The sequence below is a fragment of the Ranitomeya variabilis genome, chromosome 5 (assembly GCF_051348905.1).
Source record: "Ranitomeya variabilis isolate aRanVar5 chromosome 5, aRanVar5.hap1, whole genome shotgun sequence".
NCBI classification, from domain to species: domain Eukaryota; kingdom Metazoa; phylum Chordata; class Amphibia; order Anura; family Dendrobatidae; genus Ranitomeya; species Ranitomeya variabilis.
In genome coordinates, this window is record NC_135236.1 from 475,734,059 (window position 1) to 475,757,323 (window position 23,265).

The following is a 23,265-nucleotide window of genomic DNA, read 5'->3' on the forward strand; positions in this document are numbered from 1 at the left end:
GCCACAAATGCTAAAATGAGCTGGGGACCGAGCCACATGTGAGACTAGTTAGGCTGGCTTCTCACCGCCTGTTCCCGTTGAGTGACAGGTCTGTCCGTACATGACCTGTCAATCCAGGGCAGCAGATGGGCAGAAGCTACCAGGGACCGGCTTGTCTGACTAGTCTCCTATACGCCTCGGTCTCCTCGGCAGCTTATTCTCTGAAACGCACGGCTGAGATCATACAGTCATTGTCTGATACGTGCTGCCGTGGATCACCTATCACGTTGCCTCATACTTCCTTCAGATGTTCGAGTTTCATCTGAGGGAAGTATATGGAAAGCGGCCTAATAGAAACCACTGATTGGCTGCAGTGATCACATGGCATAAAAATGTCACAAGAGCTCTGGGAGACCTGGCACTGATATTCTATCTGGAATGGCAGCAGTGAGCGGACCCTTGTTAGCACCAAGAGACCTAAAGAGAAGGTATCCATTTACTCTTGGACACCACACTAGGTGCTGCTTCTACGAAATTGTATATTTCTATAAACATGATGCTGATGTAATCATAGGAAGAATAGCCTTTATTGGGTTTCTGCTCTGACTCTGGGTTGGTAGACAGCTCTGGATCAGATCAGGATTGGCTGTTATATCTCAGCTTTGCAGTTAGAGGCCCCATTCACATTAGGTAGCTGTCGGCAGCACCATCATTTATCCAGTAGCTATCTTCCAACTTTTGAGACAGCTGCTGTCTGACTCCTTTGGCAACAGCCTATGTTTCCAACGAACGACAGTATCTGTTTCTTCCCAACAGGCCTTATTCCCTTCTCCTAGCATCATCTGTCGGGAGAAGAGACTGGTGGCCTCATACACATTAGATGGTTGGCCTATCCTGACAAAATTGGTGGGTGCGGCAGACTTTTATTTAATCTGTATGGGGGAGGGGGGGGGGCGGGAGAATTTATCAACAGACTACGCCTCCTAAGATGACCTTTGCCATCCTTTACACTGCAGTCATCTGCTCATTGCATCAAGTGTTGGTGGCTAACATATTTGTGGCCACCACCGCTAGTACCTCTTTCCAGAGACTACATCACTTTCACACTTAATGGGATCCTGCTTACTCTGGGCAAAGTGGCTTAATTACTGTTATTATAGATAAAGGGGTTGTCTCATTATGTCAGCACCTTTATATATGTCTTGCTAGGCCATATGGACAGCAATAAGAGCGATTTTCCCCAGAAGCGTGACCTGAAGCTACTGGGCCCTATTGCAGAATCTGTAACCGTACACCCAACCTTCCCCGTACTGTATGTGATACTTGTCCCAACCTTCCCTGTACTGTATGTGATACTGGTCCCAACCTTCCCCGTACTGTATGTGATACTGGTCCCAACCTTCCCCGTACTGTATGTAATACTGGTCCCAACCTTCCCTGTACTGTATGTGATACTGGTCCCAACTTTCCCCGTACTGTATGTGATACTGGTCCCAACCTTCCCCGTACTGTATGTGATACTGGTCCCAACCTTCCCCGTACTGTATGTGATACTGGTCCCAACCTTCCCCGTACTGTATGTGATACTGGTCCCAACCTTCCCCGTACTGTATGTGATACTTGTCCCAACCTTCCCTGTACTGTATGTGATACTGGTCCCAACCTTCCCCGTACTGTATGTGATACTGGTCCCCACCTTCCCCGTACTGTATGTGATACTGGTCCCAACCTTCCCTGTACTGTATGTGATACTGGTCCCAACCTTCCCTGTACTGTATGTGATACTTGTCCCAACCTTCCCCGTACTGTATGTGATACTGGTCCCCACCTTCCCCGTACTGTATGTGATACTGGTCCCCACCTTCCCCGTACTGTATGTGATACTGGTCCCCACCTTCCCTGTACTGTATGTGATACTGGTCCCAACCTCCCCTGTACTGTATGTGATACTGGTCCCAACCTTCCCCGTACTGTATGTGATACTGGTCCCCACCTTCCCCGTACTGTATGTGATACTGGTCCCCACCTTCCCCGTACTGTATGTGATACTGGTCCCCACCTTCCCCTTACTGTATGTGATACTGGTCCCAACCTTCCCTGTACTGTATGTGATACTGGTTCCAACCTCCCCTGTACTGTATGTGATACTGGTCCTTGTGCTATATGATATTGGTTTCCTTTTAGTTAGTTGAATCGCTCAAGCACCATTGTCTAGGGACATCGCTTGAGGAAATTGTGTGGGATTTATGGTGTCCCAGTGAAAGTAGACTTTTTAAAGGGAGTATGTCAGGAATTCCTAACCCTCAGAACAGCTGAAACCTGTGTAGGTGGAAGAGCAGCTAAAGCATACCCCACAGAATTGTCATGGAGTTTGCATGAACATGGAATCCATGTTGCCAAGCTTTGGGGACATTTTTATGTTTTTACTTAAATGCATTTATTGGGGGTTAAAAATTATTTTAGCTTGCCTGCACATTTAACTTTAATGTAGTCTGGGGCAATAAACCAGCTGAGAGGAGCGCAGAAAAAGACTGATAAAGAGTTCCAAACTTTCCTGACAGACCATCATAGCGGGCTGACTAACGGCTATAAAAGAAAAAGAGAGACTAAAACACACGTTAGTCTCCCTCCCCAGGTCCACTGCTACGGCTCTGCTTCTCTTCCCAGAGTCTGTTATTGTTGGCAGTGCTCATGTCATGTCGCCAGCTCTGCAGCCGGTAAAGAGCTCAGCAGCTCAGCCTGTGTGGCCAGAACGCCCCGCTCAGTTTCCTGCTGAGCTCACTGATTGTCTGCCTTGCTGTCAATGTGATGTCAGCGCTGCCAACAGTAACAGAACAGTGGAGATTAAGCGTTGGACCCGGGGACATTTAATAAAGTATGTGTGTTTGGTGGGTGAAAAGGGAAGAAGAGTTGGGAGACTATAGAAAAAACAATTATGCAAGGGGTTAATCCCTTTAAGTGAAAAAAAACAATTGCCTTGAATGGTGGAAACCCATTTAATCCCTCCATCCCTCCAAAATGTCTCCATCTTCTACATTCTGTGACTTTGTGGAAATTTGACTGCAGTCAGATGTCATCCGAGTGCAATCTGATGTTTTCAATGCACCCATAGACTTACCGGTAAGTGATTGGGTGAGTAACATCTGACTTTAAAGTGAAAAATCACACAGCACTGAATACTGTTGGTCCAAGTATTATCCAATAAGAAATCGTCTGTCACTCGTCCGATGTGTACACTGGTGTGAGCGAGCCCTGAAGGCTAGTAAAACTTGGATTTGGCTGTATGCTCAGGCACATCGGTTTGTTTTAACTGCTCCCTGTCACTGATAGGCTATGTGCACACGTTGCGGATTAGGCTTAGGAATTTCTGGTGCAGATTCTGCCTCTCCTGGCAGAAAACGCACCTGCGTTTTTTTGTGCGGTTCCGCAGCGTTTTTTTGTGCGTTTTTGCTGCGGTTTTCTTGCGGATTTGCTGCTGTTTTTACCCCTGCGGTTTTCTATAATGGAATGGGTACAAAAACGCTGCAGATTCACAAAAAAGAAGTGACATGATACTTCTTTTAAACCGCAGCGTTTCCGCAGCAGATTTTCCGCAAAGTGTGCACAGCATTTTTTTTTTTCTCATTGATTTACATTGTACTGTAAATCAATTGCGGATCTACAGCGTTTCTGCACTGCAAAAAACGCTGCGGATCCGCAGAAAATCCGCAGCGTGTGCACAGACCCATATATCACTGACCGACTTCAACACTGTCACCTTGTGCTATGTGATGGAAGAACCTCCGGAACTTATGGTAACCAGGGTCTATGGGGCTGAGGTGCGGTTTGCATCCTAGTGATGAAATGCTGAACAATGCTGTTACTTTATATCACCCCTATGAGCAGCTGTGGAACATTTGGGACACTCCGTGTGGGTACTTGTGGAGGCTGGTACAGGATTTCTGTGATTTTTGGCCTAGGGCCTGTATGTTTGAATAGAGAACAAGCATCCCAGTTCTTCTGCTTGTAGAAGACATGTCATTCCCGAGCATACAAGCCAGTCAGGGAAAGCTAGGAATTGGTCTTACTTGCAATGACTTCTTAATTAAGATCCTTGAGAAGACAGTCCAAATCTCTTTTCGGCTTTAAGATTGTTAAATTTTAACATTTAATGGAAAATTTCTTGTTGTATTGAAGGGAATCTGTCAGCAGGATTTCTCCCTGAAAACTATTTATATTCACATGTTGCTTTTCCACAGACAAGTCCAGCCATTCCTTTACATGGCCAGTCCGTTCCTCCATTACGGAGAAATCAGTATTTGAGTATGCAAATGAGGCTGTAGATCTGACGCCTCTGTCACTCCAGCTCTATTCTCAGCGCAGAGATGCCTCCTTCTGCCTCTATGCTTTGTGACTTCAGGGAAAGGAGCCATCAGTCAAATGACTCTGTACTTTGCCCTGTATCCTGCAGTAGTTCCAGATCTCGGCTGCCCCCTATTAACACAGCATAAATAATATCCTCCAGCACATATTCCTTTCTTTATATTATGGTAAGAAAAATGCATATAGTATTGGAATATCTGTGCTATAATACGACACCTTGCTATCTTATGCTCTTGTGAAAAAGGAGTAAAGCCCAACTTAAAAGTAAGGCCAAGTCCTATAGCACTGATACGGTTGTACTGTTACTATTTGCTGTTGTTACCTACCTACCTAGTTAGGGCTTCTGTGAGTTAAGGACCTTTTATACGGGATGATGATTGGGCAGTGTATGCTGTCTGATCAGATTCTTTACATCAGAGCCCTGGTTTGTTGGCAGCACATTCTCCCCCAGTGTATACACAGATGCGCTGCCAATGATCCTAAAGCGGTAGGTGAAGGAATGCCCACTCTTGCTATGTTGTAAGCTGTTGACAGTTTGCCCTGTACACAAACTTTATCTTCATAAAGTCTGGTCGTCTACCTAACTAGAGCACTGTACAGAGATGCATATAAATGTCTCCTCTAGATCAATGGTTCTTCTTATGTACATAAACTATGCCGCTCCAACAGACCAGCCACCTAGGACTGGACTTTAGTACAGTGTATACGGCAGTGTGAGCAGTACGTTTTCACAATTTTTACCAACAATAAACTTTTCTTATCAGGCATGCCTTGATTTTATTTGAGAGGATAATGATTAATTATAATTCCCAACTAAGTTTTTTTTTTTTTTTTTAATTTTGCCCAGCATGGAGCAATATGGAGTTTTGTGTTTTATTAGGGAATTTTTTTCACTCCCGTAAAAAAATAAAAATCTGCTTATTCCCCCACTGTTTATTTACCTGCCTTGTTAGAATGCACTCATTTGGAGTACAGATGATGGCAATGAAAGGGTCAGCTCTGTACGTTTCTCACAAAGACCTCATTTGAACGTACATTTTACACACACATGTGCGATCTGTGTTATTCACGTATCCAACAAGTACCCATTACACTTTTTGGGGCTGTTTACACGTCCTTCCATTTTTCGGACCATGTGTCTGCACAGGACACAACATGCTCGGATAACACCTTCCCTCATCACTATTGAATATATAAATGAGTGGATCGCTTCATGCTCCCATGGTCCAGGTGAGTGCTCAGGAGCGGCGCCAGTTTCCCATATTTCCGAGTTTCCCAGCGCAGTGTTTGATTCGCCAGCCAGGCGTGGCATCATCTGTGTGGTGCGTAGGTGATGTCTCGCCAGCCTGGCTAATCGTTAGCCGAATTTGAGATTTCAGAAGGTACAGAAATTCACACTGGGAAGCGATTGGTAAAAGAACTGGTGAAAACGAATGCACAAGCACAGGTTTCTGAGTGCCGCCTTATCTGCCTTTCTGATACGATCCATTAGTTTCTCATTGTTTGTACACTAAAGTACAGCAAATATGTAAATAGCATTTATGGGAAAAACATGCCAACGTGGAATTCAGATGATATGGCTAAGAGTAATAAAACGCATTTTAATATGCGATTGAATCTTTAGCTATCTTTATACTCCGTTGTCTAGAAGCCCCAGACATTTGCATCATAGGGCACCGTTGTCAGGCATGATATTCTGTGTCTGTGGGGTTGTCAGGCAGATTGTGTAGTGGAAAGTCTGCCTCTGATTTTCTGACATTATCTACAGGAAAATCATGCAGATTCCAAAAGCTGATCAACCAAAGAAAGCAATTTCCCAGGCAGCACAGCAACGCTCGCAGGTCTCGACTAGAGTGGAGCAAATAAGTTCGGAATCGGTCGCCCAATCTGAATTTGCCATATTGGTACCCTACTTGTGCCGAATTTATGTTTGATGATCTGTTCCGAACATATTCGGTAAATTCTACTCCCATTGACTCCAATGACGTTTGGCCAGGTTCGGCGAATATTGCAAAAACGATATTCACCGCCGATTGTAATTGGAATCGAATTTTGAAAAATACATGCACAGTTACTGTAGGTCAAGAAATATTTGGACAGTGGCACAGGGTTTGGTATTTTCTCTATTAAAACGCAGTCACATATGCAGTTATATTGATTATATAATTAATGTAAGCTCAAAGTGTAGAGACTCAGATTAACAAAGTTTATTTTAAAGTTGATTTTAATCAGTAGATCTTGGAATACTAAGAAGTTCCACAATTGGATGTGTTAAAGAAAAATGTTCCTGTGCTGAGATAATCTTATACATGTGCCCCTGCTGTGTACTGTGTAATGGCCGTGTCTGACCGTACAGGGACATGGTCTGATCACACCACAGCTCCTGGGCAGGGGAGGAAGGTAAAGAGTATACAGACAGGACAGTATGGGATCACGGCTGATTCTTTGTGAGATAAAGCATTTCCCTGTCTGGTTTAAAAAAAAAAAAAAAGATTTACCTCAAAGAACTAATTATTTGTGATCACCTGTTCTGATAGGACGTCAAATAAACAGGTCATTCAGCAGGCACATATATGTCAGTGCGGGCTCACCTGAACAGATTACAGTCCTTTCTCCCAGAGTAACCTACATACACAGAAGAGGTGCGGTCCTATCACTCTCAGCATCCCTTTTAACCCGATCTCCAGCAGCTTCCATTGCCAAAGAGAAGTCTTCAACTCCAGGCACAGTTCACACTGAACAAGCGGCAGGAGCACCAACAAACATACTGCTCAGCTTTCCTAGCCGTCAGTGCAGTCTCCATTCTAAATGAGACCCTGGCATGCCTCTCTCCCAGCTATAGCTCACATTTTGTCTGGTCACTCACCAGCTTCAGCACACTCCACTCTGCATCATCTAGCACATTGACACACACCTAGTGAAAACAGGCCAGGTCCTGGTTCTTGTAAAAAGCAAGGCAGGTGCATCTAATTGCGACCTGCAGTGCTAGGATTTTACCCAGTCCTACCTGGCTTTGCTAAAATAAATATATATATATATATATATATATATATATATATATATATATATATATATATATATATATATATACTATATACACACACACACACACATACACACACACACACACACACACACACACACACACACACACACACACACACACACACACACACACACACACACATATATACACACACGGTTGTGTGAAAAAGTGTTTGCCCCCTCCCTGATTTCCTATTCTTTTGCATGTTTGCCACACTTAAAGGGAACCTGTCAGCAGGATTGTGCACAGTAAACTACAGACAGTGTCAGGTCGGCGCCGCTATACTGATTAAAATGATACCTGGTGATGAAATCCATCTTAATGGTTATTCTTTAATCTTTATTTTCAGTTTTGTGTTAATGATATGCTCATGTCCTAAGGCGGGGTTGGTGTACAGTACAGACCAAAAGTTTGGACACACCTTCTCATTTAATTGTAAATTTACACTGAAGGCATCAAAACTATGAATTAACACATGTGGAATTATATACTTAATTTCAGTTGTTTCACACTTTTTTGTTATGTCTTATATTCTAGGTTCTTCAAAGTAGCCACCTTTTGCTTTGATGACTGCTTTGCACACTCTTGGCATTCTCTTGATGAGCTTCAAGAGGTAGTCACCTTGAATGGTCTTCCAACAATCTTGAAGGAGTTCCCAGAGATGCTTAGCACTTGTTGGCTCTTTTGCCTTCACTCTGCGATCCAGCTCACCCCAAACCATCTCGATTGGGTTCAGGTCTGGTGACTGTGGAGGCCAGGTCACCTGGCGTAGCACCCCATCACTCTCCTTCTTGGTCAAATAGCCCTTACACAGCCTGAAGGTGTGTTTGGGGTCATTGTCCTGTTGAAAAATAAATGATGGTCCAATTAAACGCAAACCGGATGGAATAGCATGCCGCTTCAAGATGCTGTGGTAGCCATGCTGGTTCAGTATGCCTTTAATTTTGAATAAATCCCCAACAGTGTCACCAGCAAAGCACCCCCACACCATCACACCTCCTCCTCCATGCTTCACGGTGGGAATCAGGCATGTAGAGTCCATCCGTTCTCCTTTTCTGTGTCGCACAAAGACACGGTGGTTGGAACCAAAGATCTCAAATTTGGACTCATCAGACCAAAGCACAGATTTCCACTGGTCTAATGTCCATTCCTTGTGTTCTTTAGCCCAAACAAGTCTCTTCTGCTTGTTGCCTGTCCTTAGCAGTGGTTTCCTAGCAGCTATTTTACCATGAAGGCCTGCTGCACAAAGTCTCCTCTTAACAGTTGTTGTAGAGATGTGTCTGCTGCTAGAACTCTGTGTGGCATTGACCTGGTCTGTAATCTGAGCTGCTGTTAACCTGCGATTTCTGAGGCCGTTGACTCGGATAAACTTATCCTCAGAAGCAGAGGTGACTCTTGGTCTTCCTTTCCTGGGGCGGTCCTCATGTGAGCCAGTTTCTTTGTAGCGCTTGATGGTTTTTGCAACTGCACTTTTGGACACTTTCAAAGTTTTCACAATTTTTCGGACTGACTGACCTTCATTTCTTAGGCCGGGTTCACATTGCGTTAACAGCAGCCCGTTCAACACATACGTTAACAAGGGCCGACATGGCAGCGCGCTAGCGCAGATAGAGCATCTGCTGGCTCTATCTGCGCTAGCGGTGACGGACCCGGAAACGCTGCAGCCCGCGTCTCGGGGTCCGTCACTCAATGACGGCACATGGCTAGCGCACGCCCATTGTGCGTTATGCCGCGGTGTAATGTAGTCCGTCTAACGCAATGTGAACCCAGCCTTAAAGTAATGATGGCCACTAGTTTTTCTTTACTTAGCTGCTTTTTTCTTGCCATAATACAAATTCTAACAGTCTATTCAGTAGGACTATCAGCTGTGTATCCACCAGACTTCTGCACAACACAACTGATAGTCCCAACCCCATTTATAAGGCAAGAAATCCCACTTATTAAAGCTGACAGGGCACACCTGTGAAGTGAAAACCATTCCCAGTGACTACCTCTTGAAGCTCATCAAGAGAATGCCAAGAGTGTGCAAAGCAGTCATCAAAGCAAAAGGTGGCTACTTTGAAGAACCTAGAATATAAGACATATTTTCAGTTATTTCACACTTTTTTGTTACGTATATATACTGTATTCCAAATTATTATTCAAATTGGATTTAAGTGTCATAAAGATTTAATTGTTTTGTTTTTCAAATAAACTCGTGGATGGTATTGTGTCTCAAGGGCTCAATGGATCACTGAAATCAATCTTGAACACATGTGATAATTGGTTTTCCAGGTGATTCTAATTAAAGGAAAACTACTTAAAAATGATGTTCCACATTATTAAGCAGGTCAAAGTTTTCAAGTAACATGGGAAAGAAAAAGGATCTCTCTGCTGCTGAAAAGCATCAAATAGTGCAATGCATTGGTGAAGGGATGAAAACATTAGAAATTTTCCAAAAACATAAGCGTGATCATCGTACTGTTAAGAGATTTGTGGCTGTATCTGAGCACAAATGTGTTTGTGCTGATAAAGGCATAATGAGGAAGATTTCTGCCAGGCAAGTTCATCGGATTAAGAGAGCAGCTGCTAAAAAGCCATTACAAAGCAGCAAACAGATATTTGAAGCTGCTGGTGCCTCTGGAGTCCCTCGAACCTCAAGGTGTAGGCTCCTTCAAAGGCTTGCTGTGGTGCATAAACCTACTATTCGGCCACCCTTAAACAGTGTTCACAAGCAGAAATGGTTGTATTGGGCCCACACATACATGAATACTAATTTCCAAACAGTCTTGTTTACTGATAAGTGTTGAGCAACCCTGGATTGTCCAGATGGATGGAGTAGTGGATGGTTGGTGGATGGCCACCATGTCCCAACAAGGTTGCAACGTCAGCAAGGAGGTGGAGGAGTCATGTTTTGGGCCAGAATCATGAGAAACAGCTGGTAAGGCCCTTTAAGGTTCCTGAATGTGTGAAAATGACCTCTGCAAAGTATATAGAGTTTCTGACTGGCAACTTTCTTCTATGGTCTAAAAAGCAGAAACGTGCCTTCAGGAGCAAAATCATCTTCATGCTGACAATGCCCCATCTCATGCTGCAAAGAATACCTCTGAGTCATTGGCTGCTATGGGCATAAAAGGAGATAAACTCATGGTGTGGCCACCATCTTCCCCTGACCTCAACCCTATAGAGAACCTTTAGAGGATCATCAAGCAAAAGATCTATGAGGGTGGGAGGCAGTTCACATCCAAACAGCAGCTCTGGGAGGCTATTTCAACTTCATGCAAAGAAATACAAGCAGAAACTCTCCAAAAACTCACAAGTTCAATGGATGCAAGAATTGTGAAGGGTCCCATGTTAACATGTAACTTGGCCTGTTGGGATGTTTTGGAGTTAAATAGCTTTTTTGTTCAGTGAATGTGACCTCCTAATGCTGCAAATTCCACAAATGAGCATTTTCAGTTCTTTAAAACAAATCAAATGTTTAGAAATTCTACTGTGCATAATAATTTGGAACAGTGCATTTTGAGTTTTTATTCATTTTGGAGATTATACTGTTATCAATGGGAGGTTTCTTCAATAAAATTCGATGTATAATCTAATGGGTGATGACTTTTATTAGACTGACTTATTTGCACCGACCATTTAGGAAAATCTGCGAAAAATGTAATTTGCATAATAATTTGGAACATAGTGTAATTCTACATGTGTTAATTCATAGTTTTGATGCCTTCAGTGTGAATGTACAATTTTCATAGTCATGAAAATACAGAAAAATCTTTAAATGAGAAAGTGTCCAAACTTTTAGTCTGTACTGTATGTGGTGCTCTGATTATATATTCATAATGCAGCCTGCTGACAGGTCACTGATCCCTCACTGCCCCGCCCCCTAGTTTACATAATGAATATCTGTATATACTTAAAAAAAAAACCTTTCTGCAGGCAGGTGTTGGCCGTTACACCTGCTCTGCAGCAAAATCGCATGTTTTGTGTGCCAATAATACATTTTTTTCAGGTTATTGAGCTAGAGGGGAAAAAAAAAAATCAACTTGCCCAGTAGCTGCTATCGGTGTATATAGGTGATCGGATAGATGCTACTGCGCATGCGCCGGCGGTTCCATCTTACTGGAGAAGAAAAATTCCTCCTCCAAGATGGCGCCGCCTGCGCAGTAGCATCTTGGAGATAGCCGAAAGTGATTTGGCTGCAGAGCAGGTGCTCTTATTGTATTTGCCATATATACTCGAGTATAAGCCGAGATTTTCAGCCCATTTTTTTTTAGGCTGAAAGTGCCCCTCTCGGCTTATACTCGAGTCATTGTCGGCAGAGGAGGGGGAGCGGCGGCTGTGACATACTCACCTGCTCCTGGCGCGGTCCCTGCATCTTCGATGGTCTCCGGCACTGACAGCTTCTTCCAGCGTTAAGCGGTCACATGGTACCGCTCATTACAGTAATGAATATGGACGCGACTCCACTCCCATAGGGGTGGAGCTGCATATTCATTACTGTAATGAGCTGTACCGGTGACCGCTCAACGCTGGAAGAAGCTGTCAGCGCCTGGAGAAGACCATCAGGGAAGCTGCCAGGGACCGCACCGGGAGCAGGTGAGAATAACTGGGGAGGGTGAGCAGCATTGTGCTATATTCACCTGCCCTCGTTCCACCGCCGGGCGCTGCTCCGTCTTCCGCGTAAGGTCAGAGGGTGCGATGATGTGGTTTGTGTGCGCCCTCTGCCTTAACGTCAGTGCAGAGACCCGCAAGACACAGCGGCGCCCGACGGTGGAACGAGGACAAGTGAATATCGCAAGTGCTGGGGGCCTGAGCGACGAGAGGTGAGTATGCAATTTTTTTTTCTTTTAATCGCAGCAACAGCATATGGGGCAAATATCTCTATGGAGCATCTTATGGGGCCATAATGCCATAATCAACATTTGTGCAGCATTATATGGGGCAAATATCTCTATGGAGCATCTTATGGGGCCCTTCTTAACTTTTATGCAGAACTGTATGGGGAAAATGTGTCTATGGAGCCATTATTAACCTTTGTGCAGCATTATATGAGGGATATTTTAATATTGAGCATCTTATGGGGCCCATCAAACTGTATGGAGCATTATATGGGGCTCCTGATTCAATATGGATATTCAAACAACAACCTACTGATGTCTCAATTAATTTTACTTTTTTTTATTTTTGAAATTTACCGGTAGCTGCTGCATTTTCCACCCTAGGCTTATTCTCGAGTCATTAAGTTTTTCCAGATTTTTTAGGCAAAGTTAGGGGTCTCGGCTTGTACTCGGGTTGGCTTGTACTCTAGTATATACGGTAATTTAATTTTGAAACCCCCTGCAGTGTTACATAGTGCATCACTAATTCATCTCAAGTTCACAATGTGCATGTGTAGATGACAGCCAGTAATTCCCCAACTTAAGCGCTGATCTTGTGCTTTCTATATTCCAGGCTGCAGAATCCGGGATAGTGAAGGTAAAAAACATCGCGGCCCGGAACAGTGACGTACTGCCAGGTAATTGGGGTGATGTTTGCCTCTATAGTCCGGTGAGAGGGACACTCCACCTTTGACAAACAATCGCTGTATTGTGAGCAAATGTATAGGCTGACAGTCCCTGTAATATATCTATATCACTTTTCATTGTTTTTCAATGATCTTTTACTTGGACAGGCAATGGAGATGCTGCTGATGGATCGTATGGTGATCCTAACAAATATGGCTTGTATATCTAGTTAGTACTTTGTGCAATGAACAGATGTGTGAGAATGAATGTTACCATTCACTGACAACAATAGCTATTGGAAATTGATATGTTAGAACATTGCATGCATTGAATAATCTTTATTCACAAAAAAAACTGAAAACCATTGTAACCCCCTCCTTCCCTGCATCTAAATGTATTTTTCGTCCTAGTCCTTAAAGAAGTTGTCCATTACTTGGATAGCTCTTTGTCATGCCCCACACTTGGTCCCAATAAAATAAACAAGCCTATGCTCACCTCCTGTGCTGGCGCAGTTCCCGTTGTGTCGGCACTTGCGGTTTTCGGGGCTCTCGTTCGGTTGCATGAGATGCGGTGCCCGGCGCCCAGTCATTGTCTACGCCTTCATACACACTGAACATGAGGCTGCAGCCCTGACCTCCTCTTCATGTTCTATTTGTCCTAAGTCAGGGACAGTGATGCCATCGCTGATTGGGTGCCGGGCACCACTTGTCATGCAACCGCACGAGAGCCCCGGGACCTGACACCGCAGGAACAGTGCTGGCACGGGAGGTGAGTATAGGCTTTTTTAATTTATCGGGTTCAAGCATGAGGTATGAGAAGGGGTTGTCCTAGTAGTGGACAACCCCTTTAATGGCTAGATCTGTACATTTACAACAGTAAGACTGTGTCTGAGTATATGTGTGTGTGTACACACACAGACACACACTGCATTATTTCACTCATTCATTTATTAATGTGAAAATACATTGGGTGAAATAGAAAATTGGTGACGTGGTCAGTACTTAAGTAAATATATTTCTAAAGCTGATATTGACATGAAGTTCTCACGAGATGTCGGGAACAACCCATCCATCGACACAGGCAAAGAAATCAGACCAAAGATGTCCATAAGTTATGTGAAATAATAAGAAATGGTATAGGGAAATGGTATTGAACATGCATGCATGGTATTGCTGAAATTTATTTAAAGAGGTTTTCACACGAACAAAATAAATTTTAATCAACATGTCAATCAATAGATCTTTGAATAATAATAGGTTGCACAATTGAATGTGTTAAATGTTCCTGTGCTGAGATAATCTTATACATGTGCCCCTGCTGTGTACCGTGTAATGGCCGTGTCTGACCATACAGGGACATGAACATACTGACTACAGAGCTAGTTATTAAACTACACTGAATCAAGAAGTGTCATTTTTAATTAAAAATTATGACTTTATTAATATATATACAATACACAGTTAAAATAGTGCCTCAAAACCAGAACAATTCATTAATAGAAGGGGTATTAGAGGTGTAGCGTGCCACGAGGCGGGTTATTTGGAGCACTACGGATCCAGGTAATATGTACCTACTAGGGGCTCTAAGTTTTTTTTCATGATAAATATGCGGTATTTATGAGGCGGACAAGTTTGTAGCACGTTGTGGTCCCACCATGTGTAATTTTACAGTGGGTATCTGTTCTGTTTGGTTGAGCTGAACACTATGGCGATGGGTATCCAAGCGACTTAAGTGGTAATTATTCGCAATTAATATGCATTTGCACTTTGTGTAGTAAGCTTTGTTAGCTATTGTCATGCACTGTCACTTTGGTACTCTTGAGAGAATTATTTTAAGGGAATTTTGTGATCAAATCCTCAGGAATGTTTACAAGCTATACTGTATGAAAGGGAACATATTAGATTGATCTTTTCTGGATACCTGTATGTGCCATCTGTTACGGAACCCCTCAGCACCCAGATTATGTTGTGCAGTTATATGTATGTATAATAGTTTCCATGTGAGAGGCATGTCCCTAATGCATCAGCCCACAGGCTGCGCCCCTGGGCAGAGGGGACAAGATATCCCCCTTCTGACCTCTCCTCCCACCTTTGTAATTCCCACAGTAAATATCGGCAGGCTCCGGCCCCCTGCGGCTATTGTAATGTATGTCTGGCCTGCCGCTTTTCAATAGGCCTGCCCTCTGTACCTGTGTGATATATATTCTGTGTCCTGTGAGTTAAGGGTTGTCATACTGGAAATACGTGGAGAAGCAGTGATATTTTATATGCGCCCATGTAATCAAGGAATTCCAGCCAGCGTCCTTCATTCAGACTCCAGCTAAAGCAGAGTGGACCTCCTGAAACACGGCGTGGTACTAAAGAGGTACTCCAGCACGGTAGACCCCGTTACACCATGGCTTACCTTCTATTAATGAATTGTTCTGGTTTTGAGGCACTATTTTAACTGTGTATTGTATATATGTTAATAAAGTCATAATTTTTTATTAAAAATGAAACTTCTTGATTCAGTGTAGTTTAATAACTAGCTCTGTAGTCAGTATGTTCATATATATATTGGAGTGTTGCCCATCCTCAGTGTAAGGAAATGGGCCTGGGCTATATGTTTACGTACAGGAACATGGTCTGATCACACCACAGCTCCTGGGCAGAGTAATAAAAATTGAAAGAAACGGATGGCACTCACCGGTTAAAAAAATTCTTCTTTATTCCAATACTTTAAATTCTTTGGAGTGGCACCCCGGCTCACGGAGCACTTACTGCTGTATATATGCCTGCAGTATCGGATTTATACTTCGTTGGAGCTATCCTGGGCAGGGAAATGTTTTCCCTCACAAAAGGAATCAGCTGCGATCCCACGCTGTAATGTCTGTATATTCTATTAGAGCTTATATTTATTCCAAGATCTATTAATTAATATGTGCTTTGTTAGTGGGAAAACTTCTTTAATACTTCCCACAAAAGCCTTTGTTGGTGATGATACCTTCGGTATGGAGAAACTAGTCGCATGCATTGCTCAGGTGTGATTCTGGCCCATTCTTCCACACAAAAACTCTTCAAATCCTGAAGGTTTCGTGGTTCCTTCTATGAGCTTTAGTTCCTTCTCTAAATTTTCTAATGAATTCACGTCAGGTGATTGGCTGGGCCATTCTAGCAGCTTTATTTTCTTTCTCTGAAACCATTCGAGAGATTCCTTGGCTGTGTGTTTGGGATCATTGTATTGCTGAAATGTCCACCTTTGTTTCATCTTCTTCATCCTAATAGATGGCAGGGAGTTTTATCAAGAATAATTTGTTCATTCATTCTTCCTTCAATCATATGCAGTTTGCCAGTGCCTTATGCTGAAAAACAGCCCCACACCATGCTGTTCCCACCTCCAAACTTCACTGTTGGTATGGTGTTTCTGGGTGATATGCAGTGCATTTTGGCTTTCAAACATGATGTGCATTATGGCATCCACAGAGTTCAATTTTGGTGTCATCTGACCAGACTATACTCCCCTAGTGTTTTACAGGCTTGTCTAAAGGTTTTTAAGCAAACCTGCTTGAACTTGCTTTTGTTCAGTAATGGAGTCTTGCATGGTGAATGTGCATACTGGCCATGGACGTCGAGTGCATTTCTTATAGGTCTCTCTGAAACAATTGTACCTGCATATTCCATGTCTTTCTGTAGCTCTCCACAGGTGGGTCCTACCTCTTGGACAACTCTTCTGATAATTCTCACTTTTTTGTCTGAATTCTTGCTGGGTGCACCTGGTCGTGGCCATTTTATGGTGAAATTATGTTTTTTCCAGTTTCCACTTTTGTATTATGGCCCCAGCAGTGCTCACTGGAACCTTCCGTAGTTTAGAAATTGTTATGTAGCTAATGTTATCAGTATGTTTTGCAACAATAAGGTTGCTAAGGTCTTAATACAGCTCACTGGTTTTACTCATCATGAGATGTTTCTTATGTTGCTCCTTGGTAATGAGACACCTTTTCATAGACTATCACTGGAACAAGCTGATATTATCTGTCACTAAGTGGCAGGATTGTTTTCTAATTACTGATAGATTTTAGCTGGTGTCATGACTTTCTATTGCTTTTTTCACCTCTTTCTTCGCATGATCAATATTTTTTCCCGAAGTAATTTCTCATTATTACACATAACTTATGTTATGGACATCTATGGTTTGATTTCTTTGCCTGTGAGGATTGCATGGGTTGTTACCGATATCTGGGGAGAATTTAATGTCAATGGCACCTTTAGAAATGTATTTACTTAGAAAATTGGTGACTTGTTTAATACTTATTTCACCTGCTGCCTATATATTCCGTAACAATGGGGAAGATTAGTAGGCTAAATGGCTAGACTTCTGAGGAACTAAAGTGGCTCTGTCCTAGATTTCACATTACAAACTGAATACATTAGTATATGGATCTATTAGACCTGAGGAGACTGGTATATTTGGTTTGAAAATCCATGTCCTAATGGCTGTATAATCATGATGCTGAAATGAGCATTTTATGAGGTCAGCTGAAATGGTGAGCTCTCATTAGTCCTAGTGTATTCAGTCTCCACCTGCCCAGCCAGACAGCTGCAGCTTGTACTGAGCATTGTGAGACCTCAGCAGTAGGAGGGACTCTGAGGAGCTGTCATTCAGGCTAGGTGGGCAAAGAATTAGTAATACTTTCAGACAGAATTATAAAAGCCATTCTGACATTGATTCTCAATGTGAATATATCATCCTTGTTATATCTGAGGTATATGTAGTAATCTGTGCAGTTTGTATTGAGAAATCTGATGACCAATAAGCTGTAAATTTCACCAAAAACTGTATTTTGTGCCTTGGATAGTGTTTATTATATGTCTTGGGCCACGGGGCAAAAAAATCTTGCTCTTATTTCTGCTGCTAGGGACTCATTGTGAGCCAAGCCTAACTTAAAGGCGGTAAAAAAACAGAACATATTATAAATACTGAATAGGATGAGAAAAGACTGTTTTGTTAGTACTATTATCACTTGTCCATTGGCTACAAAAAATGTCAATATTATTTTTTTTTTCATTATTCCTGAAGCATTGAAAGAGAACAGTTCAGAAGTAGTCCAACCTTTCCTAATGGGCTGTGGAACAAAGGAACCGAAAATCACCCAGCTTTGTCTTGCTGCCATCCAGAGGCTCATGTCGCATGAAGTGGTGTCAGAGGTATGGGGATTAGACTACGCCCACGTTGCAGAATCTAAGCAGAATTTTCCTCATCAAACCCGGGCACCCTTGCTAGGAAATCCACTCGTGTTTTTCTAGCATGTCCCAATACAATTCTATAGCGGCGAAATCGCCACGATTCCGCAAAATTAATGAACGTGCTGCGTTTTTTTCCGCGATGCGTTTCCGCTGCGGAAAAAAACGCAGCATGGGCACAACAATTGGCAGAATGCCATTAAATAATGGGATGCGTTTTTTAAGCGTTTTATTAAGCGTTTCCGCAGCGGAAAGACACGGCAAAAAGCTTAAAAAACGCAACGTGGGCACATAGCCTAAGTCTACGCCTTTCATACAGTATAGGAACTGGTCAGCATGTTGGTTTTTCTATTTATTGGTGTGTCTCATACTTTTTAGTTTTACTTTTTGTGAAAAGGCTGATATATAATTACATTGGTGTTAACACTATATATGTAATGCCAATATCATTAGCATCATTAAAGTGCTCCAGGAGCACTACACAGAGGCACTGAATAGGGAATTAATGGGTTAAAGGGAACCTGTCACTAGGTTTGACCGATATGAGATACGGCCACCACCTTCTAGGGCTGATATACAGCATTCTACAGAGTGGGCCATTTATATGGGTACACCTAAATGAAATGGGAATGGTTGGCGACCCAGATTGGCTCACTGAATTTGCAGAATAGGCGAAACAAAAATTGGAACAGACCCTCACTTTACACAGAACATTATATTCAGTGATGAGGCAAACTTTTTTGGGTGGGCCATTTATATGATACACGTAAATAACATGGGAATGGTGACAGTTTTCGTGCGTAGGGTGTCTTGCACTGAAATCTGCTGCAATGACCCGGGTACTGCATTCACCAGACATCAACACAATTTCTATCCGCTCCTCACGTGTTAAACTCTGCGACATGTCAATGGCTGTAAGCAAAGAGAAACTTGTAAATAACCCATGAAAGAATAAAGATATGTTAAAACCAAGCACATCATTGTTTTTATTGTGAAACTCAATAAGTTTGATGTGTCACATGACCCTCTTCCCATTGGAAAAAATAAAGTTGGTTCCAAAATGGCTGACTTCAAAATGGCAGCCATGTTTACCACCTATCTTGAAAAGTTTCCCCCTCCCATATACTAATGTGCCACAAACAGGAAGTTGATATCACCAACCATTCCCATTTTATTTAGGTGTATCCATATAAATGGCCCACCCTGTATAATGCTGTATACAAAGCCCCCAACCTGTGGGGCGTTCCGGTCCCAGGGTGTCAATGTTCTTGGTCCGGCGCCTCCCATCTTTTTGCTGTCCTCTTTTTTTACTTTGTGGGGACACGTCATCCGCACAAAGTAAGAAGGAGAACAGCGATCATAAGAAGATGGGAGTTGCCAGACCAAGACCTTCGACACGCCTCTGACCAAACCGCCCTGCAGGTGAGTATAATAAGTTCTTTTTCTTCTCTTACAGGTCGGGTAGCATTATAGAATGTTGTATATCAGCCCTGAAAGGTGATGCTGTATCTTATATCATCCAAACCTGGTGACAGATCCGCTTTAGGTCAGCTCTTGTTAGTGTTTCTATGCAGCCTTCACATTCTACACACAATGCTCCTGTGACAACTAACACTGCTGCATACACAGTATATACACACAACTCTACTGCACACAAACCGTATACTTACGTACTTTAGCACAGTCCTTTAGCTCCTGTCGTTAGTGGTGTCCTGCTTGTGGACCTGCAGTGGTGGGAACTGTGCAGGTGCCATCCAGCTGTAGTGATGTGCAGGTTCACCTTCCTCTCCTGAGCACACCCTTAATATTCCGGACAGCATTTTAATACATAGCTCTTTTAAAGTTATGTTCTTTTATCTTCAAAGGCTGCTGCTGGTAATATAATCAATATGCTATGGCAGCTGATGGAAAATGGACTGGAAGAATTAAAGCTTCTACAGACCGTTTTGGTGCTTTTAACAACTAACACGGTGGTTCACGATGACGCATTATCAAAGGTAACCATGCTGAACAAATTGATTTATTCTATTTTATACATTTGTTTTATGTATTTTTTTCAGTTTTGTATTTATTAATAAATCCTATGAGAGAATAATGGATAATATATATAGCGATTATAACAATGCAATAAACAAAGACCTACCACAACCCCCCTCACTGTTTCGCTACCGCTTCATTAAGGATCATCTGTGGTTTATTCATTAATAAAGAGAATATTCATTATATATTTGTACCCTTCTATGAATTTTTTGAGGTTTCTGTGTTTTTATTAATGCCAGTAAATTAAGGAAATTTAGTTGCAGAAGAGATTTAATATGAGCCCTGTTCACTTTTATGAGTAGAAGAGATTCTGATAGTTAAGCGCGGCGCCAACATTACATATGGTAAATCTGAAAGCATGTGGCAGTGACCGGAATAGAAAAACTAAGTATTTTAGAAAGCATTTGATTTTTATATTTCTTTATCACTTCATTGGGGGATACAGGGGAACCATGGGTGTATGCTGCTGTCCCTAGGAGCCTGACACTAGGCAAAATAAAGGAAAATAGCTCTTCTTCAGCCATATACACCCACCGACTGGCACAAAGCACAGTAGGAGGCGGACCTGGGTCTGATCCCAGATCCGCATTTTCTTTTTCAAGTCACCTGTTGTATTTTTATTAATCTTTTTCCCTTTGTTTTTCAGGTTATTATTCCTTAGGGTAACAGGGTATATTTTCTCACCTTGTTTTCCGTACCGGTGCGACCGAGAGAGCAGAGTGGTGTCACCCACATCACCAACTCTCCACCCACAAGGCAGGACCTAATCCCCTGTCACCTTCACAGGTGCTTCAGGGTGATTCCCAGTGGCCGGTCCTAGCCTTTTCCCCACCCCACCCCTCTTCTCGGCTGGGAGGAAGATGGTGGTCACCAGTGGTGGCCTTCCCCCTTCTTGTAAGAGGTTGGCGCCGTCTTCTGCACCATCTGGAGATGGTGCGGGAAAAAGGATCTCTCATCCCAGTGACCCTCATCCACCCGAGGGCTTCTGAAGGCATCCTCATCGGCGAAGAGCTATCGGGAGTCACCTTGCAGGTATGTTCCCCTCCTTCCCTCCGTAGCTGCACGTGGAAGGTCTGGGAAGGATTACTGTTCCTCCATCTGCCACCGCACGGGACAGGGTGGAGTTAGTGCATAGGGTGATCCCGCACAGCCGCGGCCATTTCTTCCTGGCTAGTCTCAGTCTTTGTGGGCTACACCCCCTTCTTTTTTCTGGCTGCGCCTCTTCCCGGCTTCCTCTGGCATATCAGCCAATCCGAGGGGTACTTTCAGTTTTCACTAGCAGATCCGCCACGCCCTCTGCAGTACATTGTAACACAGCACAGCCAATGCTCAATCAGGGCTTGTGCCTCAGCAGATTTAAGTACCTGTCTGATACACTGCCATACCCTGCACTCTCTGCATCTGACCTGCAGACACCTGCACACGGGGACACAGCCAGCCCCACAGTCATCTGCTGGTCATCACTGACATCGGGTAGGCTCTGCCCTCTCTTTTTTCTGCTCTCCTTTGTAGCCCTTCACAGCAGTATTAGCAAGGCTCGACTTATGCCCAACCCTAGAGAGGCTTCTTTTTCCCCTCTAAGCCTACTATTATTCATTACACCTGTGCACTCTGCAAAAGGAAGTGGTCTTCAGGTCAGCCTTCTCCTTTCTGTCAGTCTTGCAGCCCTTCTACCATGTCTGCCCCACAGGAGCCCCCTACCACCCTTGGATGGGAGCACACCCCTTCATCCGGAGTGGGCTATTGCTATGTCCCAATTGTTCTCTGACCTGACAAAGGTATCGCAGTCTCTGGTCCAGGTCCTAGAGCAACTACCACACTTGTTCACCGCCACCAATGCTCCAAATGCCTCTCACGGTGGTTCGCATGCACCTGATCACGACCTTCAATGGGACAGATCAGGTACAAAGTCAAGGAAGCGGGCTCTTTCCAGTTCCTCCTCCAGTTTCCCAGGCTTTTCAGCATCCTCAAGGATGCCTTCCTTATCCCATGACCCCTCCTTGGAGGCAGCTTTTGGGTCGGATGTGGATTCTCAGTCGGAGTCTGATACAGACCAGGTCTCAAAATTGCAGGATATGGTCAATAGCTTTATCTTCGCTATTATTCAAACTCTTAATTTGAAGGAGGATGAGGTCTCTGCCCAGGATCACTCCCGTTTCCTTCAAACGAGTGAAACGTCTTTCCCGGACCTTTTCCAATCACAGGGAATTTGAAGCAATCATGTCTAAACACTAGGAACACCCTGAAAAGCACTTCCCGGGAAGGAAGCAGCTAAACATTCTTTATCCCTTTAGCCCAGACCTTGTTAGTAGATAGACAGAGTCCCCTAATGTTGTTCTGATGGTTTCTCGTCTGTCCTCCAAGACAGTCTTGTCTCTGCCGGACGGAACATCTCTTTAGGACTCTATGGATAGGCAGATTGAATCCTTGGCTTAGTCAGCCTTTGAAGTAGCCGGCTCCTCCCTCTGTCCCATTTTTGCCACACCTGGGTGGCAAAGTCCATGTCTGCCTGGGCAAGAATAATTTGTCAGGGTATCCTAGCGGCAGCCTCTCCGGATGAGCTGGCCAACATGGCAGACCAGATTGCCCATGCTGGCAAATATCTCGTGACAGTTTTCTTGGATGCGGCCAGTTGTCCCGCCCAGACTACCAGCAACATTGTTGCCATATGTCGCATTCTCTGGTTGAAAGCCTTGGAATGCAGATCCACAGTTTTAAAAGTCTCTCACTAACGTCTCCTTCCATTGCTCTAGAATGTTTGGGCCCAAGCTGGATCAAATAATTTCAGATGCTACCGATGGGAAGAACATTTCTCTTCCCCAGTCTAAACCTAAACATCCTTGCAATAGAAAAAGATTGCTCCAATTTCGTTCCTTTCAGCCCTTCTCCCCTTCAGATGCTTCCTCTCAGCAGGACCACTCTTCCACCCAAAGGGAAAGAAATAAGCCATCCTTCAAACCAACTCCTCACTGGCGTCCAAAGGGTCGCTCCTTCAAGCCCTCAGGGTCCCGTTCAAACAGGTTCTCTTTGGCATGATCCCACCCGGGAATCTCACCAGGGTGGAAGGCCGGCTTTTTCTCTTCCGGGATTCCTGGTTGTTGGTGGTCGATGATGCCTGGGTCAAAGAGATTGT

At 43.6% G+C, this 23,265-nt stretch overlaps 1 protein-coding gene across 2 annotated transcripts in view; it reads left to right on the top strand.

Moving 5' to 3' along the window:
* MON2 (MON2 regulator of endosome-to-Golgi trafficking) overlaps positions 1-23,265 on the top strand; it is a 137,048-nt gene that overhangs the window by 11,005 nt on the left and 102,778 nt on the right. For both annotated transcript variants that reach the window (XM_077265501.1, XM_077265500.1), the window contains exons 2-4: positions 12,821-12,884; positions 17,929-18,056; positions 19,958-20,089. In XM_077265501.1, the coding sequence (XP_077121616.1) occupies positions 12,821-12,884; positions 17,929-18,056; positions 19,958-20,089 (324 nt within the window). The remainder of the gene's footprint in view (positions 1-12,820; positions 12,885-17,928; positions 18,057-19,957; positions 20,090-23,265) is intronic.